Source organism: Natrix helvetica (assembly GCF_964273705.1).
Source record: "Natrix helvetica genome assembly, chromosome: 3".
NCBI lineage: Eukaryota > Metazoa > Chordata > Lepidosauria > Squamata > Natricidae > Natrix > Natrix helvetica.
This window is the reverse complement of record NC_138549.1, coordinates 137,604,663-137,631,567: the sequence shown is the minus strand read 5'-3', so window position 1 is coordinate 137,631,567 and position 26,905 is coordinate 137,604,663. Positions and strand designations below refer to the sequence as shown.

The 26,905-nt window shown below is 40.1% G+C and overlaps 1 protein-coding gene across 1 annotated transcript in view; it reads right to left on the bottom strand.

Moving 5' to 3' along the window:
• Positions 1 to 204: 204 nt before the first annotated feature.
• Positions 205 to 26,905, bottom strand: part of SYCP1 (synaptonemal complex protein 1) — a 74,119-nt gene continuing 47,418 nt past the window's right edge. Inside the window, exons 25-33 of the mRNA XM_081949176.1 lie at positions 23,875 to 23,991; positions 15,897 to 16,007; positions 12,872 to 12,964; positions 12,433 to 12,507; positions 8,486 to 8,512; positions 7,883 to 8,020; positions 5,230 to 5,370; positions 1,312 to 1,398; positions 205 to 1,229 (exon numbers count right to left, since the gene is read on the bottom strand). Of these exons, the coding sequence (XP_081805302.1) occupies positions 1,086 to 1,229; positions 1,312 to 1,398; positions 5,230 to 5,370; positions 7,883 to 8,020; positions 8,486 to 8,512; positions 12,433 to 12,507; positions 12,872 to 12,964; positions 15,897 to 16,007; positions 23,875 to 23,991 (933 nt within the window). The 3' untranslated portion in view covers positions 205 to 1,085. The remainder of the gene's footprint in view (positions 1,230 to 1,311; positions 1,399 to 5,229; positions 5,371 to 7,882; positions 8,021 to 8,485; positions 8,513 to 12,432; positions 12,508 to 12,871; positions 12,965 to 15,896; positions 16,008 to 23,874; positions 23,992 to 26,905) is intronic.

The window sequence follows — 26,905 nt, the reverse complement described above, 5'->3', positions numbered from 1 at the left end:
AGATGCATCAAGAATTTAATTAATCTTAGCATGATATGGTATGAAGATGATGAGCTTCAAAATTATCACTTACCCTTTAATACAACCTAGGCAATTTAGATTGATTTTTTTTTTCTAGAAAAAAAAGACTTGAATCTTAATCCCAATTTATGAAAACATTGCTAGGAATTTATAAAGGAATGTTTTTTGGATGTGACTAACAAGACATTTAAATCTTTGTGCAAATTAGGAATATGATTTAACTCAGTGTCAGAAAATAAAATAATTTTATTACCACAATGCATTTCCAATAACAATTAATAATATTTTGCTTCCCACTTTGAAAAATTTCTCAGTTTGAGATTGTTTCATTAATAGTACTGTATTTCGGTAAATAACATGAACATTTAATTCTTTAAACTATATTTTCAATAATATTAATAACGGTAACATTTGTATTTGCTTACAATAATTTCCACCTGTAGAATATATGGGAAGGCTAACAAAGGGTTATGGGAAGAAATCTTGCTTGACTTTTCTACTGAGGAAGTATGGGTTATTAGTTCTGCTTACTAATTATCATTCTTACACAGGTGAAATCCTTAAGGGAGGGATGTGTATACTTCCCACATACAACTGTAGCTACAAGAAATGGTCACTCTGTAAGATAAGCTTTTAATAGATGTGTTCAAATATAAAATATTTTCAAAAGAATTGGGTTACATTACTGTAAAAATGAATATTATTGAAACAAAATACAGAAAGTAGACATGTGTGAAGTAGAGCTGCTTTGCAGAGCTATATTGACTCTGATCACCAGAGTATTTCATTCCAATGCAGGCAATAAAATGGGCTTCGCTGTAAATATCATTAGAAATATATTGCAAAGCAATACAGACACAGCAGTGGCCTCTTCAACATGTACTAGCCCTTATTGGGATTGGAATTAGGTATTGGGATCCACTTTGCAAAACAGTTTCAAAGGACATGTTAATCTATATGCCCACTGAGGCTTCACACAATATTAATAGAAAAGTAACTTTGAATATAAATATATTATCTAACTGAACAATTAATTCTTCTAACAAGAATAAAATAAAAATGGTTTAAATAAAGAGCTTTCCAGCTTCTTTCATTTTTTGTCTTCGGTCAATTTTGGAGATTGCAGTCCATCCTGCCTCTCGCATCTTTCTCACAGTGGCAAGTTTCATTGAAGATCCTGGAGTTTTCAGAATAGATGGAGCTTGAATCTATAGATAAAATACTTGACTTAGTATTTGGTAAATAGTCGTTTTGAGGTCAAATTTGGCTTCCAGGAAATTAGTAAAATACCTGCTTTGGTGTCCTGATGCATAGATGAGAAGATTCTGAATAGTCTTTATTCAGCTTTTTAAACATTTCTTGTTCTGTTACAATACTCTTGAGGGAAAATAATTGTTAAAAGTAAATATTTACATATACTGAATCCCTTCTTTCATGTTTCATTATATATTACACCCTGCTACTAAATTATATCTAATTTAGGGTGTTGTATTAGTCATTAATATGTACTAGTCCTCCTCTCTCTGCCTCTCAGTTCACAAAGAATGTGATCTAAATTCATAGTAGGGAAGGAGATCTATTCTTTGGCATCTCCTCCATAGTAATCTCATTGCCTTGTTACTTCTGTAGCATTATAGAAGGAGGCTGAATAAGACTATGGTGGAAAAAAGAGACTCATAGGGTTGTTGGGTTTTTTGCTTTCACAATATTAATGTAGGGCTTCTGTGTATAAGAAATAAAAATGTGGACATGAAATATATATTATAATGAATAAGTCCCTCAAATCTCTAATCAAAAGTAACCTAATCATATGCCAATATTCCTGGAATATATACTGTAATTCAGACGGTGAACATAACAGTATAATGCAGTTTTCTAAACAATATTTCATTCTGTGGAATCAGTTAATAAAGTCTCAGCAGACTAATAGGCAGCATGGCATTTATAAATGACAAAAGTAAACAAATACCATTAAAATCAAGAACAATTACAATGTAAGTTTTAGAAATGTCTAGAAGAAAACTTTGAATGCTTACAAAAAGTCTGGAAGGAATTCCAGATACATTAATTGGGAATTTTGATAACGTAGTATCAAATATCAAATCATTAAGTGGAATCCTATAGCACTGAAGAATATGCCCAGTTGACCATCTTTTTATTACATAAAGATGGATTCCATTTCACAATTTAATGAGTGTGAATGACCATCCTTAGATATTGGAAAAATAATTTCCAAGTGAAGAATCCAATGCATCTTACAAAAAACAAACCTATGTACAGCATTTTAAGAGGCATACTTGCTCCCTACAATCACAGCAAAGCCGTTCCTGAGCTTCTGAGATTGCATGGACATTAATGAAGACACCTGCTTCATGCAGCCCTAATAAATTAATTTGACAAATTATTTGAATGCTTTCTAGATAACCAAATATAAAACTTTTAAAAAGATATACAAAAACATAAATAAAAACTTGTATGGGGAAGATACATATGAACCATATCGTCCTGTTAAGTCTAGCCTATCCTACCTGGGCCAGCACAGAGGGCCTACTGCAGATTCCTTCAGTCAAAGAACTCTTTACTTCTTCCAGAAGAAATCCAAGCACTCATCCTTTGGAACATCCTGCTTTCCAGAGTAAGATCTGCCCCCAACCTCCTATCATTCCATAAGAGTCTAAAGATCTGGCTCTGCAAGTTGGTCTAGGGACCCAAAGGGGGGGGGGGTTCAACTCTGGAGGTGGCTGCTACATTGATAGCAGATGTCACCTCTCTCCCCTGTTCTCTGCTCCTAACATTCACATCCTTTTTTTACTAATCATGTATTTGGTTAAGCAACTATAGAGAAAAGAACCCTGAACTACATAAACAGTAATGATGTTTATACTGTACTATCTGTCTAAAAGTAATCAGGTATTTAATATCAAGTCAGCTTTAATTTATAAAATATCAAACATTATTTCATAGCTTACACAATTTTTATTCCTAAACAGTTTCTGGAGAGTTTTGTAAATTGCAACATAAAAGGAAGCAACTTTACATGTTACTGAGTCATTATACTTCATTATAATTGCATTTGTGCTCAGGTAATCTTGACAATATCAGGAAGATCAAACTAATCCACAAATTTTTATATAGCAGGCAGTTAAAAAAGGGAATGCTCAATGGTCCCAATTTGCTTATTTTACATTTGCTTATTTTGCTTATGTGTTTTCTTACCATAAAAATGAAATGCCATTGCCATATACATGGATGCCCATCTATTCACCAGATTTTCTGGTAAAAATGTAATTTTAATAATTTGTGATTAATATCCAATTTCTTTTTACAGAACCGTGCATGAAAGGACTTTAAGAGTTCTTAATTCAGCAGGTGTTCTGAAATAAACAGCTACATGATCTATGTATAATATGGTATTTATTTATCTTCTACTTAAGCAGCACTTTTCCCAACAGATTTTCAATCATAGCCTTCAATATTTCTTTGATATGCAATATTAGATCTTTAAGAAGGAACTCCGTATCACCTATTTGTGTCTACTGACTCACTTTTTTTCCTTTGCGAAAGTTTCTATTATACTTGTTTACTTTCCATCTATAGATACCAATTAAGAGCTAAATCCTTTTAATTCCCTTATTAACCTGATTTTGTGTTCTGATCTATTTTCTCACTGACCTTTAGTTAAGTATTTAATGTGCCATCTTTTATAATTTATTGGCATTAAAGTTTTAAATAATTAATTGGAAATGGCAGCTGCTTAATGAGCCCTTTACTATTTCCAATAAATAAAAGATTTATTTTGGTTCAGGTAAGAACAAGTTGATAAAGGTTGGATTGGAAATATTTTTCTCCCTTTCCTCTCATCTCCAGCCTGGCTGTTCCTCCCTTATTTGTTCCAGGAATTCATGCTTAGTTAGATCTGACCTTGAATCTGATTCCTTATACCATCTTATCTTCTTTTGGAAAGTAATCTATTTGATGCACTTTTCCAATTGCCATTGTTTCCTTCTGCCTCAAATAGAATACTGCCCCTTTAGAAGAGGGTGAATATCAATATATTTAAAAACCTGTTCAGGAATAATTTGAACCTTTTCCCCCTGCCAACTGCCACACCCCTAATCTCTATCTTTCCTGCAAGAAGGGCATTTAAATGTTATATTTGTTTTATATCCAGAATAGATCAGGTCACTTTGGTTAATCTGTCATCAAAGAAGCTGGGTGAAAATATTTTTATCTGCTCCCATTCATCTCACTTGCATTAATCTGCACTATAGTTTTGTTTGGGTAAGGAAAGTTTCTACTCAGGTCATGGTAATGTAATAACTGTCTCAAAATGATTTGTTTTTCCAATCTTTGTCATCTCTATATTTCCAGCCCACTTTCCTTGAGAGATTTTGTATTTCTCATTCACATGATTCATCAAAGTAGTATCAACACCAGGGCAAGAAACTTCAACTTTCACATATTCACAACCTCCCCATCTTCTAATTGTATCCCTGAATAATCCTGCAGATTATTAAGAGAGACATATAAATTTGAATTGAATTTACTTATCTTTACAAGTTTAAAATTTACAAGTCTTCTAGTTTAAGTTGTTCATCTTTGGCATTATTCTGCAAGTCCATGCTCTTTCTACATCATTTCCTTGTTTTGATCTCGTATGTCTTTGTGTTTTTCATCATATTTCCCTATTCTATTGCTAATGCATCACCCCCTTCTCAAACAATGTAATAGGGTTTGTAATAAAAAATGACAATAAAGTGAATCCATCAATGGGGAAAATTTAACAAACCAGAAGCAAAAAAGCTATGGAATCTCTGAAGTAAGTTGCTTGTACCTTCTAGTCTTTCTTACATGTTGGCAATATTTTACTATCTAGTAGTTAACAAGCAAGTTGAGAGTCAATAAAATATTATCTTGCCCAAACAACTATCTTATATATTTACATTTTTACAATCATATCATCTATACCTATAAACCTTTCAATTTTTAAACATTTTCATTTCATTTATAACATTCTTTTCATAATTTTTATCAAGACCTGATGAATGCCCTGCTCTTCCTCTAAAAATAAGAATTTCAAAATCATGAGTAACCGCAACAGTTGAAGATATTACATTAAATATTACTATTTAACCTTAATAAAATAATTCTACTTTTCATACATATTTCAAGCCTTTTCAATAGACAGAGTAAAATTTAAATTAATACCAGGAGATCAGTGTTGTCAGAGCTGTCTGACCGAGAATCCAATTCCAAAATAACTTTTCTTTTCTTTTTTCTTCCTTCTGAAACTAAATTGGTGCTTTCTCTTAGCAGTTTAGATTTTGGTGGTGTCTTTACAGTATATGTCTATGTAAAATAAAATTAGAAACAAGTTATGATGACTTTTAACAGCTAAATCATAAGATGTTCGTAAAAACATTTAAGCAATATAATGTTAAATGTCTCACTTGATGCAATTTGTTATAGTTTATGAGGGAAGGCATCTAAAATAATTCAACAAGGTAATAGCACAATAACATTTTTGTTTGAGCAAAAACAGAGGACTTGAACTCTATGGAGAGGATATGGAATATCCTAATGAATCAAAGTAATAATAATCCCAGAAAGACTGCCCCCATGGAAAAAAAAAGTTCAAATATGTGCATTACTATTCCTGTAAACCCTTTGAGGAGTACCTAGGGCCATGATGGCAAACCTATGGCATCCATGCCACAGGTAGCACGCAAGGCGTTGCCCTGTCAGCTCCAGCCCGCATGCCCACACTGGCCAGCTTATTTTGGCCTTCGTTTTCAGCTGTTTTTCGCTCTCTGGAGGCTTTCCTGAAGCCTCTGGACAGTGAAAAACAACGCAACGCACAAACTGAAGTTTGGTTTTTCTCCCTCTGGAGATTTCATGAGGCCTGAGTTTCCCGAACTTCCGGTTTGCACGTTGGCTGTTTTTTGCCCTCCGGAAGCATAAAAACACGGCCGTACGGGCAACCCAGAAGTCAGAAAACAGGCCGTTTCTGCCCTCCGGAGGGCCTGCGGTTGGGGGAGGGAGGGATCTAGTAATATGACTATTTTTGGAATTCATAATATGATATATGTATGGGCTATATATTTAATTCAGATTGATTATGGTATATACTAATGCAAATATTAAGTGATTTTAGTATGTGTATCATTATATTTTTAGTTTTGTATCTGTTTTTTGTTAAAGTGCATTTTATTGTATAACTGTATCTGTACTGAAGAGTGTTGGAAGTAATCCATTTTTGCTATTTGTTTTTTTAATTTTAATTTTTAAAGCTTTCCTTGGTATTTCATTCCCCATCTTTTCTCTTTGGTTGTAATTTTACATTTTTATCTCTCTTTTTTTGAAATTTAATAAAATTCTTTAAAAAATTGAAATCCCTTGAAAGTCCAATAATTTCACAACTTGCATCCTCATCATCTTCAAATATTTTTATGTCAAGAATAATTAAGATAATAAGAAAGAGATGATTACATATATCAATGATACAAAACATGAAGGCAAAAAATGATAAAATGAGTGTTTTTTTAAAGAAATAACAGTGGAACTATGGAAAAAAATAGTAAAATTTACACGAAGCCCCAAAGTGAGAAAAAATGGTATAACATGTTCTAACAGTATTTTTAAAGAAATAACAGTGGAACTATGGAAAAAAATTGTAAAATTTACACTAAGCCACAACATGAGAGAAAATTGGTATAACATGTTCAATGGTATAAAAATCTTGCAATAATTGCCAAAGTAGATAGATCATACAATAAATATTGGAAATGCAATTTTTTGCCACATATAGCACTCATGCAAAAAGGCTCAAATGTTTTAGGCGGAAAACATACCAAAACATTCAGAAAAGTCTGAAAATAATTTTTTAGTGGAAACCACAAATATTGATCCTCGAGAGCAAAATGAAAAAGCATCACAATTTATCAAGATATACGCCAACAGCAGCAAGAATCTGGCACACACAACATTGCAAAAGAAAACAAAACCTTGCTGACAATACAAGATTTGAAAGTCCAAAATCAGAGAAATTGTGACAATGGAAAGATTGACTGCATATATTCATAACGTAAGTCTAACTAGATTTAAGCAGGAATGACTTCCTTATATACAATATATATACAATATATATATTTTAGAAAATTATCTAAACATAATTAAAAGACTCTAAATAAATAATAATTGCAGATGTTTAAAAATAATAAAAAATGCATGCCCATTAATACTCATGGAAAAGAAAAAATAACAAAAGGGAGAGGGCTGCTGAAATGCTTTTTCTTGCAAATACAGTTTTGTTTTCTTATTTTTTTTAACTATATTTTTAATTTTTAATTGTTTTTCTTCATCCCTGTACTAAATTTCATTTTCTTGAATTTGCACTTGAAACCTCACTTCAGTGTAATATTAATGCAACTATAATAGTAATACTTTTCTTTAAAAATGATAACATTTATGCTAGAGATTATATTTACGGTATATGTATGTAAATACGTTCTATTCTACCTCCCATTTTTATTTTTTTATTTTCTTGTTGCTCTTCTTTTGTCCCTTTATGTTTTATTACAAATATATGCCGCTGTCTCGTTCCTAAGGCAAGAATTACTATTCCGAAGTCACTCAGTTAGCTTTGTGTCTATGACAGAAGTAGATTTCACAGTCTCCTGATTTCTAGCCTGATGCCTTAATGGCTCTAAGGTATCCAAAAGGCTTGAATTAATAAAAAAAATCAAAAACATTTATCTCTATAAATTAAATGGTTAATATTTGAAAACAAGCTTCACAATAACTGTCTTTGTAAATCTAAAATAAATGAAAGAGAAATAAATTAATTTGTTAAGGAACAAACCTTGGCAGGTGTCCACGAAGACTTCTCTGTATATTCTATGTTCTCATTAGCAGGTATAAAATGTTGATATACGTTCTTTTGGGAGTTAACTGACAGAGAGTCTGAACTAGTAGCTTTAGGAATTTGTACAAGTGATGCCTGTAGTTTCTAAAATTAAATATAGTAAGAACAGTACAACAGAATAAGAAGAAACCATAAATTCAACTAACTTGAATTAATTTAACTTCTAAAATCAAATTATTTCAAAGTATAAGAAATTCTGACAAAGTAAGCTAATAAGTCACTTTATGTTTTTTATTCTTTTCCAACCAAACAGAATGTGGGAAAGAAATTACCTTAAGGGACTCTGGACTTTACCTGTCTGAAAACTGAACAATCATACTTTGAAAGATGAACAGATCAAAACTAAATTTGATTTGGAGGGAAGAAGTCAGCCAAGTTAGATTAAGATTAAAAAATGAGTCAGACCAGATAGCAATGTGTTTAGGAAAAAAAATCCTAAATGTTCAAAGCCCCGTCCCTTCTGGCCACATGATCTTGAACAAAACTATTATGAAAGAGTTGGAAAGAATTCTAAAGCCATGATCTGCATGTTCTCCTTACCTGATTTGCTTCTCGGGCTAGGTTCTCCTGAAGGTAAAAACAAAGAAATCAAAAGAAAACAAAGCAAGTAAAATGATTTTTTTCATAATATGTAACATGTCTTTTGATTAAGAAGTCATTTAATTTCAGAAAAGACCTTAATACCTACTCTCAGCTGAAAATATAGTAAATGAAAATTTATAAATAAGCCTCATTAACTTTCAAAGTTCAGTTGAATGGAAAAATTAGTAACTATCAATACATTTAATTGTGTAAAAATATTAAAACTAAGCCAGCACAGAATTGGCTTGCCTTTACTCAATAATTGTTCCAAATTATTGACCATATTGTACAATTTATTTAAAACGGTTGGTGAATACTGTCCACTTCAGATTTTTTCAAATTTTCTAACACCTTAGGTCTTAGTCTTTTTATTCTTCATATTTAAAATATATTTTAAAGAGCATAAAAGTTGCTTCATGATTGATGAATAGGGCAAACTACTATACAAGTTCCACTTTTATTACAATTTCCAAAAGGCTTCTTCTGATATTAATTCATTGAAGAGGCTATATTTATCTAAAAGATAATGAAGTTATTCCATAAAACATGTAGTGCTGAATACAGTATGCTTCATAATATATTTAATAATGTTTGGTTTAGTAACCATGTTAAGAGAGACATGTTTTATCAATAAAGGAGAATATTTGTAGTTCAGGGTTGGAATGAGGGATCCTTGGTGCTCTCTGAGCTTGGTTGGGTTTTTGCAGATTTTGCATTACCCAAACTAGATACTGTGTTTTCCCCAAAATACAACATGTCCTGATAATAAGGCCATGCCACATTTTTCGGATGGGCAAAAATGTAAGCCCTCCCCCAAAAATAAGCCCCCTGGACAAACTCCAGCCAGGCAGAGCGCCACTCACCGACCTAGCGGTATCCCGAAGGCTCCAAGATGCAGGAACGGGGTGTGGGGTCAAAGGCTCGCATTGGTTGGCGCCTTCGGGATAGTGCTAGGTCAGTGGTGGGCAACCTTTTTTTTCAACTGAGCCAAATCTCGCCAAAACCACGATTGAAATTTATTTTGAGAGCCACATTTTTAAAACCGAAAATACATAGGATGGTACACTGTTTTTAGTTTCAATAAGTTTCAATAAGTGAACTGTGTGGATGACTTTAAAGTACTTATATTGTAGTTAAGATTTTAATTCTAAAAAATTTCTAAACTCCATACTACTTGCAAATTAAATAGATTGTTAAAATGGCTCTACCATAACAAATAAGAGGAAAAAAAACACCTTCCTTTTGTTTATAAAGTAGTGATTTTAATTTGCTCCAAATGATTTAACATTACAACGTGGGTGGGACTGGAATTTTTATTAGTCAGAAATGTGGTCACAAAGCATGATGTCATGTCATGTGACCGGGCTCTCCAGGGATCTGCAAAATTGGCTCTTAAGACTGGTGGACTTCAACTCCCAGAATTCTGAGAATTGAAATCCACCAGTTTTAAAACAGCCAACTTTGCAGACCTCTGTGTTAGAGTAGCAAATTAGCTGATCACGCGGCATACACGGAAAGCGAGGTTTGACCGGGTGGGGCAATGAAACTCCAGGGCTAATTCCCCATGAGAACTGTTGCCTCTGAAGCGATATTTTGCTCCAATATTTTGAAACTTTAAGCGCCCCTTTCCCTTTTTTCTTTTCAACCCACAATGATTAGGGAGGATCCTGAAGTCGGACGGGGCTGAGAAGCGAGGAGGCAGAAAAAGAAACGGAGGCCAAGGAGCTTCCCCCCCGCCCCCTCCCAGCAAAAATCTAACCGGGGAGCAGGGCGGGCAGTAGCAAATTAGCCGATCACGCCGCGTGGGCAGTAGCAAATTAACCGATCACGCCGCGTGATCGGCTAATTTGCTACTGCCCGCCTCGCTCCCCGGTTAGATTTTTGCTGGGAGGGGGCAGGGGGGAAGCTCCTTGGCCTCCGTTTCTTTTTCTGCCTCCTCGCTTCTCAGCCCCGCCCGACTTCAGGATCCTCCCTAATCATTGTGGGTCGAAAAGAAAAAAGGGAAAGGGGCGCTTGTTTTGAAGTGCCCCTTTCCCTTTTTTATTTTTGACCTACTAACTGATTAAGGAGAATCCTGAAGTCACAAGTCAGGCGGCAATGAACTGCGTTTAGCTGGAGCTGGCTGGAGACCGCGTGTCCACACCAAATATGTGACGCTGGCGCTGAGCGGCAGTTAGAAATTAGTGCGCGGCATACTTTAGGCACGTGCGCGGCCACACAGGCGCGCACCTTAGAAGGAACAGTGCACAGGGCGCGCACTGACAGAGGCTAGCTGCAGAGTCCTGACTTTTGGGGCGGCCGCCCAAGAGGAGGGAGGGGAGCGGGCGCCCGGCACACAGAAGAGCCGCATTAAAGTATGTAAAGAACCGCATGTGGCTCGCGAGCCGCAGCTTGCCGATCACTGTGCTAGGTCAATGAGAGGTGCTGTGCCCAGCTGGAGAGGGAGGTTGCCAGGCGGTTGCCTTCTTGCGAGCGGGCTCTCGAAGAGCCGGGCACAGCCTCAGGGTTAAACGGCTGTGTTACGCTGTCGCAGCAGCAGTACACAGCAGCGATGAGGTGACCACGCTCACAAGCAGCCATCCGGCAACCCCACTTTCCAGCCGGGCACAGCACCATTCACTGATCTAGGGGGATCGCCAGCCGCATGAGCACCTGTTTGCCGCCCACCGGCTCCTGCGGCTTGGCGCCTTCGGAATGCCCTTGGGTGTTGTGCGAGCGGCTTTTCCGCTCCTCACTCGCGCGCCTCCCAGCCTCACGATGCCTTTGCCTAACTCTCCCAGCAAAGCCAGGTATCTCCGCTGCTGCCCGCCGCCGCCAAATGTCTTTTTCTGCTGCTTCCGGCTTAGCACGGAGATAGGATGCTAAGCCTTCCGGAAATTGCTACTCTGGGAATACGCTCTATGGTTGTACACTCTGGGAGTACGCTCTGCCGGCAGCCAGCCCACAACCATAGAGTGTACTCCCAGAGTGGCCGCTGCCAAAAGACTTGGCTGAGGATCTCCGGAATTTGGAAGCCGGAGAATAGGTTATGCTTGGAGTGCCGCTGCCGTGGCAGCACCCTGGCCCTGCAGGGAGAGCTGGGCTAGGGCATGGTGAGGTTGGGAGGCACACCAGCTGGGGACGGAACAGGTGCTCACACAACCTCCCTTTCCAGCCGGGCAGAGCGCCATGCATTGACCTAAGGGTATCCCGAATGTGCCAAGCCGTGGGAGCTGGGGAGAGTGCAGAGCACCATGCGGCTTAGCACTTTTGGGATATCACTGGGTCGGTGAGTGGTGCTCTGCCCGGCTGGAAAGGGGGTTGCCAGGTGGCTGCTCGTGAGCGTGGTCACCTCATGGCTGGTGTATTGGGCTGCTGCGACAGCACAATACAGCCATTTGCCCCTGAGGCTGTGCCTGGCTCTTCGGACGCCCGCTTGCAAGAGAGCAGCCACCCGGCAACCCCAAAACAATAAGCCCCCCCCCCCCCAATAATAAGATGCAATCAATATTTTGGAGGTCAAAAGAAAATAAGACCCGGTCTTATTTTCGGGGAAACACGATAATATAATCAATGCAGCACTGATGATATTACCTAGTTTCAGTAATAAAATATCTGCAAGAAAATCAAGTTCAGAGAGTACTCCTCAAACATGTTAATTTTTTTATTAAAAAATAATAAAAGGTGTTTCCTTTTTCTTAACCTTTTCCTTCAAGTATGTAATGAGTTTATTAATTAGCTTGTAATTAAAAATCAGATACAGGTTTATTTAAATGGATATTTTATACATATTACTGCTGGATGACATCTTTTATGCAAATATAATAAATTAGGATTTATATTTTAGTGTCTAGTCATATGGAAGAACATTAAGAATTTATTATTTGAACAGCAGTGTATCTTTACTGTAAGTTCAGAAGACATACCTTCTCATTAATTTCTCTTTTAAGCTGCTCCTGAAGAGAAAAAACTTCATTTTTCTTACAAGAAAGTTCATTTTTCTGAGAATAACAATTATGTGAGAAATAATGTTGAGACAGATCCTGTGAAATACTCATCAATTTTTTAAAGCAGTAAAGAGTAAATACAGCAGAAAAAAGAAACTATTAAAAAACAAAGTTTAACTCAAATTCTTGTGAATACATTGTGTTGTTGTCATTTATCAGAAAGTTTTTAAACTTGCAGTTTTACTCTGAAATTTTTGAGTGTTCTTTCATCCAAATACTATCCAGGATAGTATTTTTGAGTGTTCTTTCATCCAAATACTATCCAGGATGGCCATGCAAATACCTCAGAAAAAAAGAAAGTTAAAGTACCTGCATCTAATGCATATCAGTCTAAAAATAACTTACAAGATATTCTTACCAAAGACTCTATTTCTGATGATAGTTCTTGCAGTTTTGACTTATGAAACTCTAATTCTGTATCTTTCTCATCCACTGTTTTATCATATTGGTGCTGTACAGAACAAATATTTAGTAGTTAAAACAAGGATTACATTCCATACCGATTATGTGCCATCAAATCATCATCAACTCTTATTTCTCCATGGTGATGTGTCCCTAATGTGAGATATCACTAAGAACTGAACTAAAAGTAATATGGCGTTTGGATATAATTATTAAGCGAGTGGCAAATGGCTGTATATTATTTCAGTTAAGTACATCATGGGGTAAACACGATTTATCTTAGCCAGCAACTTTTACTATGGAGATTATATCACTTTTGTTTTTCAGTGAGAAGTACTGAACTGAAGTCAATCTATCTCAAATAGATGTCTCTTTTCAAGAAAAGTAGTGTCTGTTAATGTGCTGCACTTGCATTTAAGATCTTTCTGTGTAGCAAAATGAAATGACAAGGCCATTCTGCTACTCTCTTCATTCTGAACAGTGCTCTTTTCATAAGGCCACTTCTATTAATCATTGATCAAAACCTATTGGAAACAAAGGACCTTTCTGTAAGTTATAGGATTTTGACTAGTCAAATATAAATCAGCTTGGTTAAATGACTTCAGTTATACAGACACTTTAGCAACTCTTTTACCTATGGACCACAAGGAGCACATTTTCTCTTTGTTTCCTCTTTAAGCTCATTTACAGTTTAGTTGCTGTAGTCTGAAAGCAATGGTGGGTTGCTACCAGTTCGGACCGGTTTAGCCAGACCAGTAGTGGTTTGACGGCCTGGGTTGCTGGAACCGGCAGCGACCCAGGCCTGCCACGCCCCCAAACTGGTTCCCTGGGTGGCGGCATAAGCATCGTCATCTTGTTTTTGAGTTCTGCGCATGCACAGAACAATTTTAATTGCAAGCCACGTGCACACGAGCGAACCAGCAGTAGTGCCTGCTGGAACCTACCCCTGTTTAAAAGTGACACATTTAACATTTGTTGAAGGTATGTTTTCACAATGGAAACCACCAGCCTGTTGCGTGTTAAAGCTGGGCAAAGGTGTTCTTATGCCAGTGAATACTTTCTGTGTGGACATTCTAGGTTGTAAGGAAAAGGAGCCTTCAGAGGTGAATGTTCTGCTATAGTAACCTTACGGCAAATGTACCATCACATTCCTGGTTAGTAGCTGTATGCCTTCATAGCTAAAACTGTTGTGGCTGGAATAGGCTACCTCACTGAAACTGCATATTCCATCTAATTTTTTATGCCGGGACATGGGGAATATCAAACATGTGGAAGACCAACTATCAGGTACCTATACATAAGCAAAAACAAAGAAGGGCAATTTTGACTCACATTGGAAATGAGACAACAGCTACACTAATGGGGGTTGCATGTGGGTGTGTGAATGCATGTATGTCTATATGATGTCTGTGTAGAGAGAGAGAAAAGACCGAGATCTGAACAATTTTCACCTCTTCCAATACAATAAGAACAAGCCAGACAGTTCCACTGGCTGTATTACTTGAGATTTAACTGTCCTGCACAAATCTTTCCCACCTCATATTTCATCATTCTTAAGCTGCTGTTCCTATGTACATATTCTTTGAAAATATCCCTGTTAAACACATGGGTCTTTCTTCCATATCTCAGTACATATATGGAAGAAAGACCCATGTGTTTAATAGGGATATTTTCAGAGAATATGTGTATAGGAACAGCAGTTTAAGAATGATGACATATGAGGTGGGAGAGATTGTGTCATACTAAAACAATGCTTCAGTGTTCCAAATAGGAGGACACGTTTAAATTGGGGAAAGATTTTGTAACATAATTCAAGGATTCTATGTTCCTTTTCAAGATGATGGCTCAGAAAACATCCTAAGGTTCTCTTCATATAGTCAGAACAATGATTAAAGTAAGAAAAATGATTCAAATGCTTAATCCATTTGGAATATAATTATTCATCACTGCTAATGTTTACTATTCAGATATCATCTTTCCCTCAATTTTCTGCAATAACATTTTGCTTTATAGAAATTACTCACTGGTCCTTGCATAGATTTTCTTCTTTCGAGAAGCAGATATAAATGGCTTTTTCCAATAGAATTACAGACTCAGAACAGGAAAGTAAAAACATTTTCCTCCCTATTTCTATCAGAAAGATAAAAGTGAGTGCATGTAGCAGAAATTAAAAGTGAAGGGGACCTGAAATTTATAGTAAGCCTCCTATAAGACTTTGCTTTGCTTTGCAAACCTCTGAGAGAAAAGTCAAAACTCACTCTCCAGATTCAGTTGCAAAGCCAGGTGTAGGGAGAGGTAGTATATAAGTAGTACTACATGCACTCACTTCAATTTATGACCAGAATTGAGCCCTGAATTATGATTGTAACTTGTGCTGCTCATTAAATGGGACACCATGTGCTCATGCCCAGTTTTACAACCTTTTTAGTGCCACAGTACTTCAGTGAGCACCATGGTTGTTAAGGAAGCCCATTGTACCTAAGTAAATCAGAAGTAAACACAGGTTTCTAGCAAAAAAGTCATGAATCCCAGTCACAAAAATATGAAGGTGGGCTGGTTGCCAAGCACCCAAAATGGGAGGGAGGAACTGCCAGAACTTCAAAACCGGGTCATAAGCAGTTCTGGGGAGGCTCATTATAGCTTCAAATGATCACTAAGTAATTGAGTGTCATGACCCCATCAGAGCCTAGTTCAGAGGAGGAGGAGTTGGAACTGGGACCATCTGACAAGAATAGCACATCTCCCTTGGCATGTTTTGTGAAGGCAGGGCTGAGGATGATGCTGAGGATGATGCTGTCCCAGGCCCCTCAGGCATTGGAGGAGGTGGTCAACCAGACGGAGAACTGCCTGCCCTCATAAACACAGAGGAGGATTGGTTGCTGGCAGGTAGTGGTGCTAATGGTCAGCATTGTATTATCTATCGTGTGTGTGTGTGTGTGTGTGTGTGTGTGTGTGTGTATGTATACGTATATTATGCTTACCTTATGTTTTTCCATAAGTGCTACCATTTCAGTAATCTTGTGCTGACATCGAATATCTATTTCTTTCTGCATTGCCACTGCCTCATTAGTTAAGGAATTCATTGTTTCTATCTAGTAACAAGACAAAACATATGATTGAAAGTGATTAAATGAGAAAAAATGATTACATGAATTTAATTAAGCTAACATACATTGAATTAGCTATATTTTTAATATAATAATTTTCTGGATTCTCATACAATACTAATCAATATAAGGCAACATTAACTTCAAATGGGAATTTGGAACTGGAATCTATCTTGATTACATTTGATATAGAGCCAAGACACACATCAAGCTGATCTCCAAGGGTCGACTACTGTATATCTTTAGGAGGGAAACATCACTAAAATATTATTTATTGATTTTTTGTTCTGCCCATTTACCCTATAAGATAACTCTGTCCAGAGTACCAATTATTCCAACCATTATGCCATTCCCATACATACATTTTACTCATAAAAAATGGTTCTACAAGAATCTAGGAATCAAGCCATTAAGGGCTTTAGAGGTCAAAACCAATACTGAATGACACTTGGTCTGATGTGAGGAGGAGGAGCTTCCGGCAATGGCGGTCGCCTCTTGAGCTCCGGGAGACGCCATAGAGCTCCAACGGGGCAATGGGTGCTGTTCCCGGCCCTCATGCCACCGGAGGGCCGAGAGTCGGATTCATCGACCACCCAGGCTGGTTTCGGACGCATTTTGGTCCGCCAGGGTGGTCGCGGTGACTGAGGGGAGGTCACAGAAGATCGACGCAAGGCAGGAAGAGGCTGGGGAGTGCGAGTAGCAGAGGAATGGCGGCGACGTGACAGCGTTCAGCGTTTGGCGTGCGCGCCGGCGGAGGAGACAAGCGGAGCGACAGAGCGGCCGGCAGAGAGGCGAGGCAGCCGATTGGGAAAGGCTGAAAGAAGATCTGCTCGCAAAATGCCTTGCCTTGCCAGGGCTTTTCGCTGAGGCTTTTTATCATCCTCTGTCGGCTCCCGGTGACTCCTGGAGGCCGGCGCTGTTGGGAAGACACCGGAAGACCAACGCTTGGAACATTGGAACGCTGGGTGAGCACTGGGTGAGAGCCTGGACTACTAGACCCTTTAGGTGGGAGCCAGGACAGAGTGGGAGAGGATGGTGGTTATGGTGGTTGAGGGGGCCTGGATCATCTGAGGCCTCTGGAAGATCTGGCCTAGGGCCATGGACCGGGCCTATGACCATGGAGAGGCTGGAAGGCTGCCTAGGAGTATGGTTATTTGGAGCCAAGACTGCCCCCCCCACCCACCAAGGACCCTGAATCTCTGTTCCTGAGCTTATCCCCACCTAGGACCACCTAAGACCATGGAGGGTTATCACCAACTTTACATCTGGGGCTATCACCCATTTTTTCTACCATTTCTACCATCATCGCCACATCCGTCCAATCTTATCATCTAGACATCTATTCCCCCCCCCCACTCATTACTGAAGAATTATCCAGGACAATGCCTCTTACCCCCCACATTGACATTGACTTATGGGACTAATGCCTTCTACCTCCCCCCCATACTGACTTTCTTACCATCTACAGCACCTTAACCCCTACTGGAATTTTGTCGATAATAACTTATTCGAGGTTAGACTTGCTCCGCCTGCGGGAGGCCCCTCTCTCGCAGGCTTGGCCCTTGGCTCTTTCAAGGGCCCGCCTCGAGGACGGGTTCGTGGACCCCGAGAGGTGCAGGAACCGGAAGCTAAGGGGATTTTTAGTAAAATGTTTTTTATCTTTTTTAGGGGGTTCCAGGGTGGGGGGGAGGGCTAATCAGACCAGGAGGAGAGCCAGCGCCAGACAGACAGGTGAGTCCAGGAAGGACGGGGATGCGGTGGAGGGGGGGAATATAAAGGTCACTAAAGCAGAGGGTTGTCCTATTACAACGGTCGCGGGGAGGAGGGGATGCGAGGACAGGATAAGATCCCAAGGTCGGTTGGGAGACCGCGGCTGCTGGTTACGCCCGGTCGCTTGTACCAACCCCTGCAGTCTAGGTGGACAGGTGCTACAGAGCCAGGGCCTGCGGCTGATGCTTTGCAATGCAAGGTCTGTCACCAACAAGGCCCCCCTCATTAATGAGTTGATCTCAGAGGGGGAGCTAGACCTTGCAGGGATAACGGAGACCTGGTTGGGCCACGAGGGTGGTTTACCCCTCGTGGAAATGTGCCCACCGGGTTTCCGTGCATTCCATCAGCCTCGGGCCCTGGGTAAGGGTGGTGGGGTGGCGGTGGTTATGCGGGAATGTTTAGAGCCGAGGGAGTTCACTGTCCCTCAGATACCCGGGTGTGAGTCCCTTGGTGTGAACTGGGGCCCAGGGAGGCAGTGGGGCTTGCTGATTGTATACTTGGCTCCTCGCTATGCATCAGCAGCCCTGCCCGAGCTCCTCGAGCTAATCTCAGCGACGGCAGTTGAGACTCCCAGACTTTTGGTCATGGGGGACTTCAACTTGCCGTCAACGGGAGCGGCTTCTGAGGTGGCTCGGGAGTTCATGGCTTCCATGACGGCCATGGACCTGACCCAATTAGTGCAGGGCCCCACTCACGAAGGGGGCCACACACTGGACCTCATTTTTGTATCTGAACAGTGGACGAGTGATCTGGGAATAGGGGATTTAGTCATCACGCCCCTGTCATGGTCAGACCACTCATCCCTCCGGCTGGACTTCCCTGGCGCTATCCCCCACCGCGAGGAGGCGGAACCAGACTCTATAAACTGGTACCGCCCCAGGCACCTGATGGAATCTGATAGATTCCAGACGGAGCTTGGGCCAATACCTGTAGCCTTGTCCCGCTCCCGCTCCGAGGACCTAGTGACTGCCTGGAATAGGGCGACGACTGGGGCCTTGGACCGGGTTGCGCCTTTGCGACCTCTCCTGCGGCATCGACCCACCCGGGCTCCTTGGTTTACTGAGGAGCTTAGGGTGATGAAGCGCCACAGGAGACGTCTAGAGAGCAGGTGGAGGTCCTCACGCTCCGAATCTGACCGAACACAGGTAAGAGCCTATTTGCGGACTTACCTTGTGGCAATAAGAGCGGCCAAACGTAGACATTGTGCTGCTCTTATTGCGTCCGCGGATAACCGCCCTGCCGCCCTGTTTAGGGTGACCCGCTCCCTTTTATCGCAGGGGGCGCGGGAGACACCCTTACAGGGTAGAGCAGAGGAGTTTGGGGAATATCTTCAGGACAAAATCGATCAGATCCGGAGCGGGTGGACCTCCGTCTGTGGACCAGACGAGCCGCCAACAGCGAGTCTTGAGAGACCATTCTGGGAGGAGTTTGACTCTGTTGCCCCCGAGGATTTGGACAGGTTGCGTGGACGGCTGCGACCCACCACATGTTTAACGGACCTGTGCCCCTCCTGGCTGGTACTGGCAGCCTGGGAGGTGACACGAGGCTGGCTCCTGGGCCTGGTCGCCTCATTGGGTGAGGGATACTTACCAACCGCCTTGAAAGAGGCGGTGGTGAGACCCTTGCTCAAGAGACCTTCGCTCGACCCAATGGAGCTAGCTAATTATCGTCCAGTCTCCAACCTCCCCTTCTTGGCGAAGGTTGTTGAGAATGTGGTGGCGCAGCAATTTCCACGACACCTAGACGAATCCGACTATCTAGACCCACGCCAGTCCGGCTTCCGACCCGGGCACAGCACTGAGACAGCCTTGGTCGCGTTGGTTGATGATCTCTGGAGGGCCAGAGATAGGGGTTGTTCCTCTATCCTGGTCCTATTAGACCTCTCGGCGGCTTTTGATACCATCGACCATGGTATCCTATTGCGCCGGTTGGAGGGGATGGGAGTCGGAGGCACCGTTTTGCGGTGGTTCGGCTCCTACCTCTCCGACCGGAAGCAATGTGTGTTGACAGGGGGGCAGAGGTCGTCCCTGAGGCCACTCACTTGTGGGGTGCCACAGGGGTCGGTCCTCTCGCCTCTCCTGTTCAACGCATATGTGAAGCCGCTGGGTGAGATCATCCGTGGTTTTGGGGTTGAGTACCACCTGTACGCTGATGATACTCAGCTGTACATTTCAACCCCAAACCACCCCAACGAGGCTGTCGAAGTGATGTCCCGGTGTTTGGAAGCCGTCGGGGTCTGGATGGGGGACAACAGACTCAAACTCAACCCCTCCAAGACCGAGTGGCTGTGGGTATCGGCACCTCGGTTCAGCCAGCTGACTCCATCGCTGGCCATAGGGGGCGAACAACTGTCCCCCGTGGAGCGGGCGCGCAATTTGGGCGTCCTCCTCGATGCCCGGCTGTCAATGGAGGACCATGTGGCAGCCGTGGCAAGGGGGGCGTTCCACCAGGTCCGCCTGGTGCGCCAATTGCGCCCCCTACTGGACCGGAGTGCCCTGCGCACGGTCACTCATGCGCTGGTGACGTCTCGCCTGGACTACTGCAATGCCCTCTACATGGGGCTTCCCTTGGGACGCATCCGGAGACTGCAGCTAGTTCAGAACGCAGCCGCGCGGGTTATTATGGGAAGTACACGTTACTCCCACGTAACACCTCTCCTGCGCGAGCTGCACTGGCTACCTGTGGCCTTTCGGGTGCGTTTCAAGGTATTGATCACCATCTTTAAAGCGCTCCATGGCATAGGACCTAGTTATCTGCAGGATCGCATCCTACCACACACGTCCCTGCGACCTATCCGCTCACACAGGGAGGGGCTCCTCCTGGTGCCGTCTGCTAGGCAATGCCAGCGGGCAACACCTAGGAGTAGATCCTTCTCTGTGATGGGCCCAATCCTCTGGAATGACCTCCCCCCAGACATTCGAACTACCACCGACCTCCGTTCCTTCCGGCAAAAGTTAAAGACTCACCTATTTCAATCAGCTGGCCTGGCACTTTCTTAGTTTTACCTCCCGGGGATTTATTTTATTTTAATTGGGTTTGGGGTTTTAATTGGGATGTTTTTAGGATTAGAATATATTTATTTCTTAGTACAGCCTATCTCCCCCTCCAAATGTATCTTAAATGTATTTTATTATTATGACTGATTTTATTTGTATTGACTGTACACCGCCCCGAGTCCCTTTCTGGGAGAGGGGGCGGTCTAAAAATCTAAGAAATAAATAAAATAAATAAATAGTGTTTACTTCTCAGCCCAAGAGCTGCTGTATCCTGTAGCAATTGTAGCTTGCATTGAAATGTTCTCCTATGCAAAGTGCACTGCAAAGGTGATGAGGATATGAGTTACTATTACAAACTCCTGCTCCAGTAGTGCTGTAATGGATACACCAAGAAACACTGGGCAAAGGTCCTCCTGATCACAGCCTCCACCTGCCCAGCCACCAAAAGTCTAGGAAGGCATATCACAAAGCTGTTTCTTCAGGAGTGGCTCCCCATTCAGACTTCAAAATGGGACAAAGAACTAGATGACTTCCAAACAAACAGCAATTTTGTGTTGTTTGAGTTCAAGCTCAGCTTGTTTTGCCCTCTTCAGATGCTTAGTGCCATCATGGTACAGCTAATCAATATTTTGACAGCTTTTTAGTTCAACCTACAGATTTACTACTGAGTATCATCAATGTACTAGTGATGTGTCATCCCAAACAAAGTGTCATTTCCAGCAGTCTCATATTGACGGTAAACATCAATTGAAAAAATAGATACTTGGGAGAGCCCATAAGGCAGTGGTCCTCAATATTTTGGGCACCAGGGACCGATTCCGTGGAGAAAGATTTTTCTGTAGACTGGAGGGGATATGGTTTTGTATGCTGCCTGCATCCTGTGGATGGGGCTTTGCTTGTTTGTGAGGCCCAGTTTCTGGCAAGCCACAGACTGGTGCCGGTCCATGGACTAGGGTTGGTGAAGCCTACCATAAGGGACAGCCCAAGGAAAAGACCACTCTTCTCCAAACAATTATCTAGAACCTCTTTCTAATGCAGAAAGTGAACCACTTAAAATATGCCTCCCTCAATTTTCAGAGATCAGAGATGTATCAGTACAATACATGGCCAAGGGAATCAAATGCCATCAACAGATTAAATATGAGCTATAAATAGTGCATTCCTCCTAGCTAGGCCCAATAAATGTCATCTATCAGAGCAACCAATACTGCCTCAATCCCATTTTGATGCCTGAATCCTAAAAATCCAGGTAATTCATTTCCTCTGGGGCATACTACAACTGAAGTAGACCACTTTCTCAACAACCAGCCCTAAAGAGAAAAGTCCAGGTACAAAGCAAAATTATCCAATGTAACTTAGTGCAAGAAAGGTCTCCATTCCAGATATAATAATGATAGCCTCTGTTCCATTTTATTAACTTTTTCACTGGTACTGCACTAACTTTTTCCCACTGATTTTAAATCTGTATCTTTGGTAAACAGAAGGAAAAAGTAATAGGAATATTTATTGTTCTCAGTAAGAGTTTTTGTTCTTATTATTGTTGAAATGAGGTTATCCAAATGCCTTTTATTCTATTGAACTCAAAACCAGGCATCATCCTTTGGGAAGAAAGAGCCACTCAACAATGCATCACAGAAATTAGAAAATTCTAATTCCACTGTATACCTTAAAAGGAAGATAGGCAAACTGAATTTAAAATACTTGCATCTACAATCAATGTGATATAGTTGTTAAGGTATTGAATTAGGAATATATGGATTCAGATTTAAATCTACTTTTAGCCACAGAAGCTCACTTGCTGATATTTGGCCAATCACTTACTTTCAATCCAATCTATCTCACTAGGTAGGTGATGTAGAGAAAATTAGAAGGAAATGTACTCTATCTTTTGAAGGAAACAGGGGCTATAAATATATTTTTTAAAAAATGTCTTCTTGAAAATGGGAATAAATTTGGAAAGAAAAGCATCTGATGCATGTGCAAGGTTAATTTTGTTATCTTGCAGTTGTAGTCTGTTTGTAATATTACTCCCTTTTCATTGTTTGTATGAATTCATTAATTAATATAGTGTTTAGTATCTTATTTTGCCTTACACTAGACATTACTATATTTTATAAGCAGCTGAAATTTGATTGAAATTGTCACATAAAGATACCTTTGTTTCCAAGGGCCAACCTAAAAGAGATCTATTTTGTCCTCTATCAAACTGTAGACGTGAGAACAATGCATTTATTCTCATTATTACAACTTTGAGGCTATCCAATGTTTCAACTAAAGTTTAAAATTACAATCTCCTAGTTATGGCCATGAGTCTATAGGGATGGAAGAGAGACAAAGATCTAAGCTAAGGTTGTTTGCTGTTGTTGGCTTAAAGTGGCATTCATTGTTTCTTTCTCTGGGATGAGTGTCATTACATCCTCTATATATCATTTTGCATGCGTTTCAGCTCCCTTCTTTTCCCAAACCTTTAGGATTTTGCTTCTAAAGTTATTCTAAAGATGAGATATAATACGATGAAACAGGGGACAGTACACAAGATATGAAGGAGGGAGGGGCCACGGCTCTGCCAGAAGACAGGAGGATGCAACACTCATAAGACTCAGGTCACAAAAATGAGTTGAAACATTATTGCAATTGTTGTTATAATGTAATTCTTGGAAGTGATACAAAAGATGATTGAATATATTGATGATTGAATGTAAAAACAAAAAGCTGCCAATGTTTATTCAAATTTTGATGTTTTCTTTTTCTTTTTTGTAAAAGTTGTGAGATTTGGGGGGATTTCTACCTTCCGCATGATGTAGCTGTCAAAATTTTCTATACCTATTTACCCTTTTCCTCAAAACATTTGTAAAAACCAATAAAAATTTTACAATTAAAAAAAAAGATGAGATATAATACTTCTTCATTTGACCCATATCAATCTTTTACATCTTGTTTACTGAGAACACTCTGAAGACAATCAAAATTACCAAAGTCAACCTGTAAATAACTCATAAACACGAACCATACAATGAAATACTGTATACAATTATGCTAATGTAAATTATGCAGTTCTATAAAATATCAAAAACATCCATTCTCACCTCCTTGAGAAGTCTTTTTTCATTTGTCTTAGACATCTCAATTTCATTTTTATAGTTGTCACTTGTTTCTTTGTGTAACTTATTTGTATTTTCCAACTCTAATTGCAAAATATTCACCTTTGAACAACAAAAATGAAAACAAATTTATTCCTATTCATAATAACCAATGAACACATTTCTAATTGTTTAAGTTTTCTAGATTTTTGCAACCCAAATATGGTAATCTTAACTATTTCCAAATGGGATCTCAAAATAGTTGAGGAATTGAAATGGACATGAAATCAGTGGGAACAAAAGTGAATTTAATGAAATTGTCAAATGTGCCTACTTCAAAAAATATTGAGAATTACTTCAGACCTCACTAAAGTTCAACTAGCCTCTGCTTTTCAGTTAAGCATTTCCACTTTTTCAGGTTTCTTGTTTTAAGAAATTAATTCTGTAATATCAATGTAATTTTCAAGTAATAACGCCTTTTTAGAATCCCTCATGGAAACCTAAAAAAAAGGAGCTGTTTTAAGTAATAGCAGAGAAGCATTATCATCAAGTGACATTCAAGTACTTCTGAATAAAGTTTGAAAAATATATGCCCAAATAGGTAATATTTAACACTTCTTATTATACCAAAACTAATGTCAGCAGAATTATATTCAGTTGGAGAATTGAAGTCAAATAATTATTTTCAGATGTCTTATTTCAGCTTTCATTCCTTTAGTCCAGTGCTTCTCAATTATTTTCTGTCATGCCCCCCCTAGGAAGAAGAAAACATTTCGCGCCCCCCCGCGCGACTGTAAATAGTATCATTTGTCTATAAACACCTATAAACACTCTGCATAACACTGTATCCTTATTAACGTATAAGAGAATAAAAAAAGAAAGAAATGTGGATCAATTTACAACAAAGAATAGCTTTATTAACTTTATTAAAAAAAACTTTAACCCTTTATTAACTTTAAATATATAAAATAATTTGAGCTGATTTTTTAATCAGAGGTGATGTCTGGATTAATGGCTACATTGAGCACGTTTTGCAATACATAGCTTTTTGAAGCGGGGTTTGAAGCAGGACACAGCAACTCTCAGCTCCTTCTCAATGTGTAGCCGAGACCTGTATTTGCTTTTCAGAGCAGCAACAGCAGAGAAGCCAATCTCACACAAGTAAGAAGTTGCAAATGGAAGAGGAATGTGCACAGCTCTTTGTCCTAAGAGTGGATATTGCTTCTCCACACTCAGCCAGAATTCACTCAGTGTCTGGGATGTGAAACGTAGTCTCAATATGGAGTCAGATGCGATTTCTATGAACTGCTCCTCCTCTGCAAGACTGAAACCAGTAGGAGCTGGTGCATTAAAAGGATCTCTCACCCAGTCATACTGGGAACTGTTTTCAGGGAAGTACTTTGTAAAGAATCCTATCAGTGATGAAATATGCTGCTTAAAATATGGAATCACTGAGGTGGCATCATAGTCAGTAGTGTCAACAAATTCCTGCAAGTTCTCAAATGACACGGTACTTCCTTCATCAAGTCGCCTGCCCCACATTGCAAGCTTTCGAGTGAAAGCGTTGATCTTGTCTGTGGCCTGAGGGAGGTGTTGATTTTTCCCCTGAAGCTGTAGATTTAGTTCATTGAGCTTTCCAAATATATCACTCAGGTAAGCAAGTTTCATGAGAAAGTTCACATCATTAAACTTTCTTGCAACGTCATACTTGTGCTCCTGCTCCAAAAACATTCTTATCTCCTCTCTGAGCTCAAAAACTCGGGACAACACTTTTCCTCGTGACAGCCACCTTGCTTCACTGTGAAACAGCACAGCTTGATGTTCAGCTCCCATCTCCTCACAGATAGCAGAGAAAACTCTTGTTTTTAGTGGTCTGGTCTTTATTAAATTGACTACTCCTATAATGTCAGTCATAACCTCATTTAATTCAGAGGAAAGGTGCCTTGATGCCAGTGCTTCTCTATGTAAAATACAGTGTGTCCACTCAGCATTAGGTGAGACCTTCTTGATGAGTGTCCGAAGTCCTTTTCTCATCCCTGCCATGGTCTGTGCACCATCACTGCAAACACCCATGCAATTCTCCCACTTTAGCCCATTCTCAGTCAGGAAGCAGTCTAGCATTTTGAATAGCTCTTCAGCCGTGGCTCTGTCTCTGACATATTTACAAAAAAGTAGATCCTCACACAGGGAATTTGCCATTTCAAAACGTACATAAGTGATAAACAAACAGTCTTTGTTGCTGTCAGTTGCTTCATCAAATTGTAAGGCAAAACTTTTATCCTTGAGTTCATCTACCAGCTGTTCGTTAAGATCGTCAGCAATGTCATTTATACGTCTAGCAACGGTGTCATTTGACAGAGGGATAGTTTTTATTTTTGCAGCACTTGCGTCATCTAGCATGACAGAGACCATGTCTAATGCTGCAGGTAGTATCAGCTCTTCTGCTATGGTGTGGGGTTTTTTGCACTGTGCAATTTGGTACGCCACCTTATATGATGCCAACAATGCTCGCTGGTTTACTGAAGTAGCAGTCAGAAAGCGTGATGATTGTTTGCAATATTCGACACGTTTTTGCTGAAAATACTCAAGCGGCTTATTAGCGTGATTGGGGTGTAATGTCTTTAAGTGACGACTTAATTTATTTGGCTTCATGCTGTCCGCTGCCAACATTTTTAGACATAGTAAGCACACCGGTCTTTCCTCTTCTCCCACCGTAGTCACAGTGAAGCCGAGCGCTATATACGCCTCGTCATATTTCCTCGTCTTAGCCTTCGGAAGACTTTCTTTTATCTCCTTCTCTCCTTCTCTCTCCGCCTGTCTTTTCATCTCTGGGGGTCGTAACTGTAAAAATACAGTCCAAATGTTTCCTATAAATAGGACATGTTATGAACTTTTTTTTTTAACTTGTCGTGTCTTTTTATTTATCCTAAAATTTAGGACCTAAATAGACACGACAGAGTAAAAAAACAAAAGGAGAAAAATATTTTAAACTGCAGAGATAGGCCTGAGTAGTAAACCAGGCACTTGGTCAAAAGAT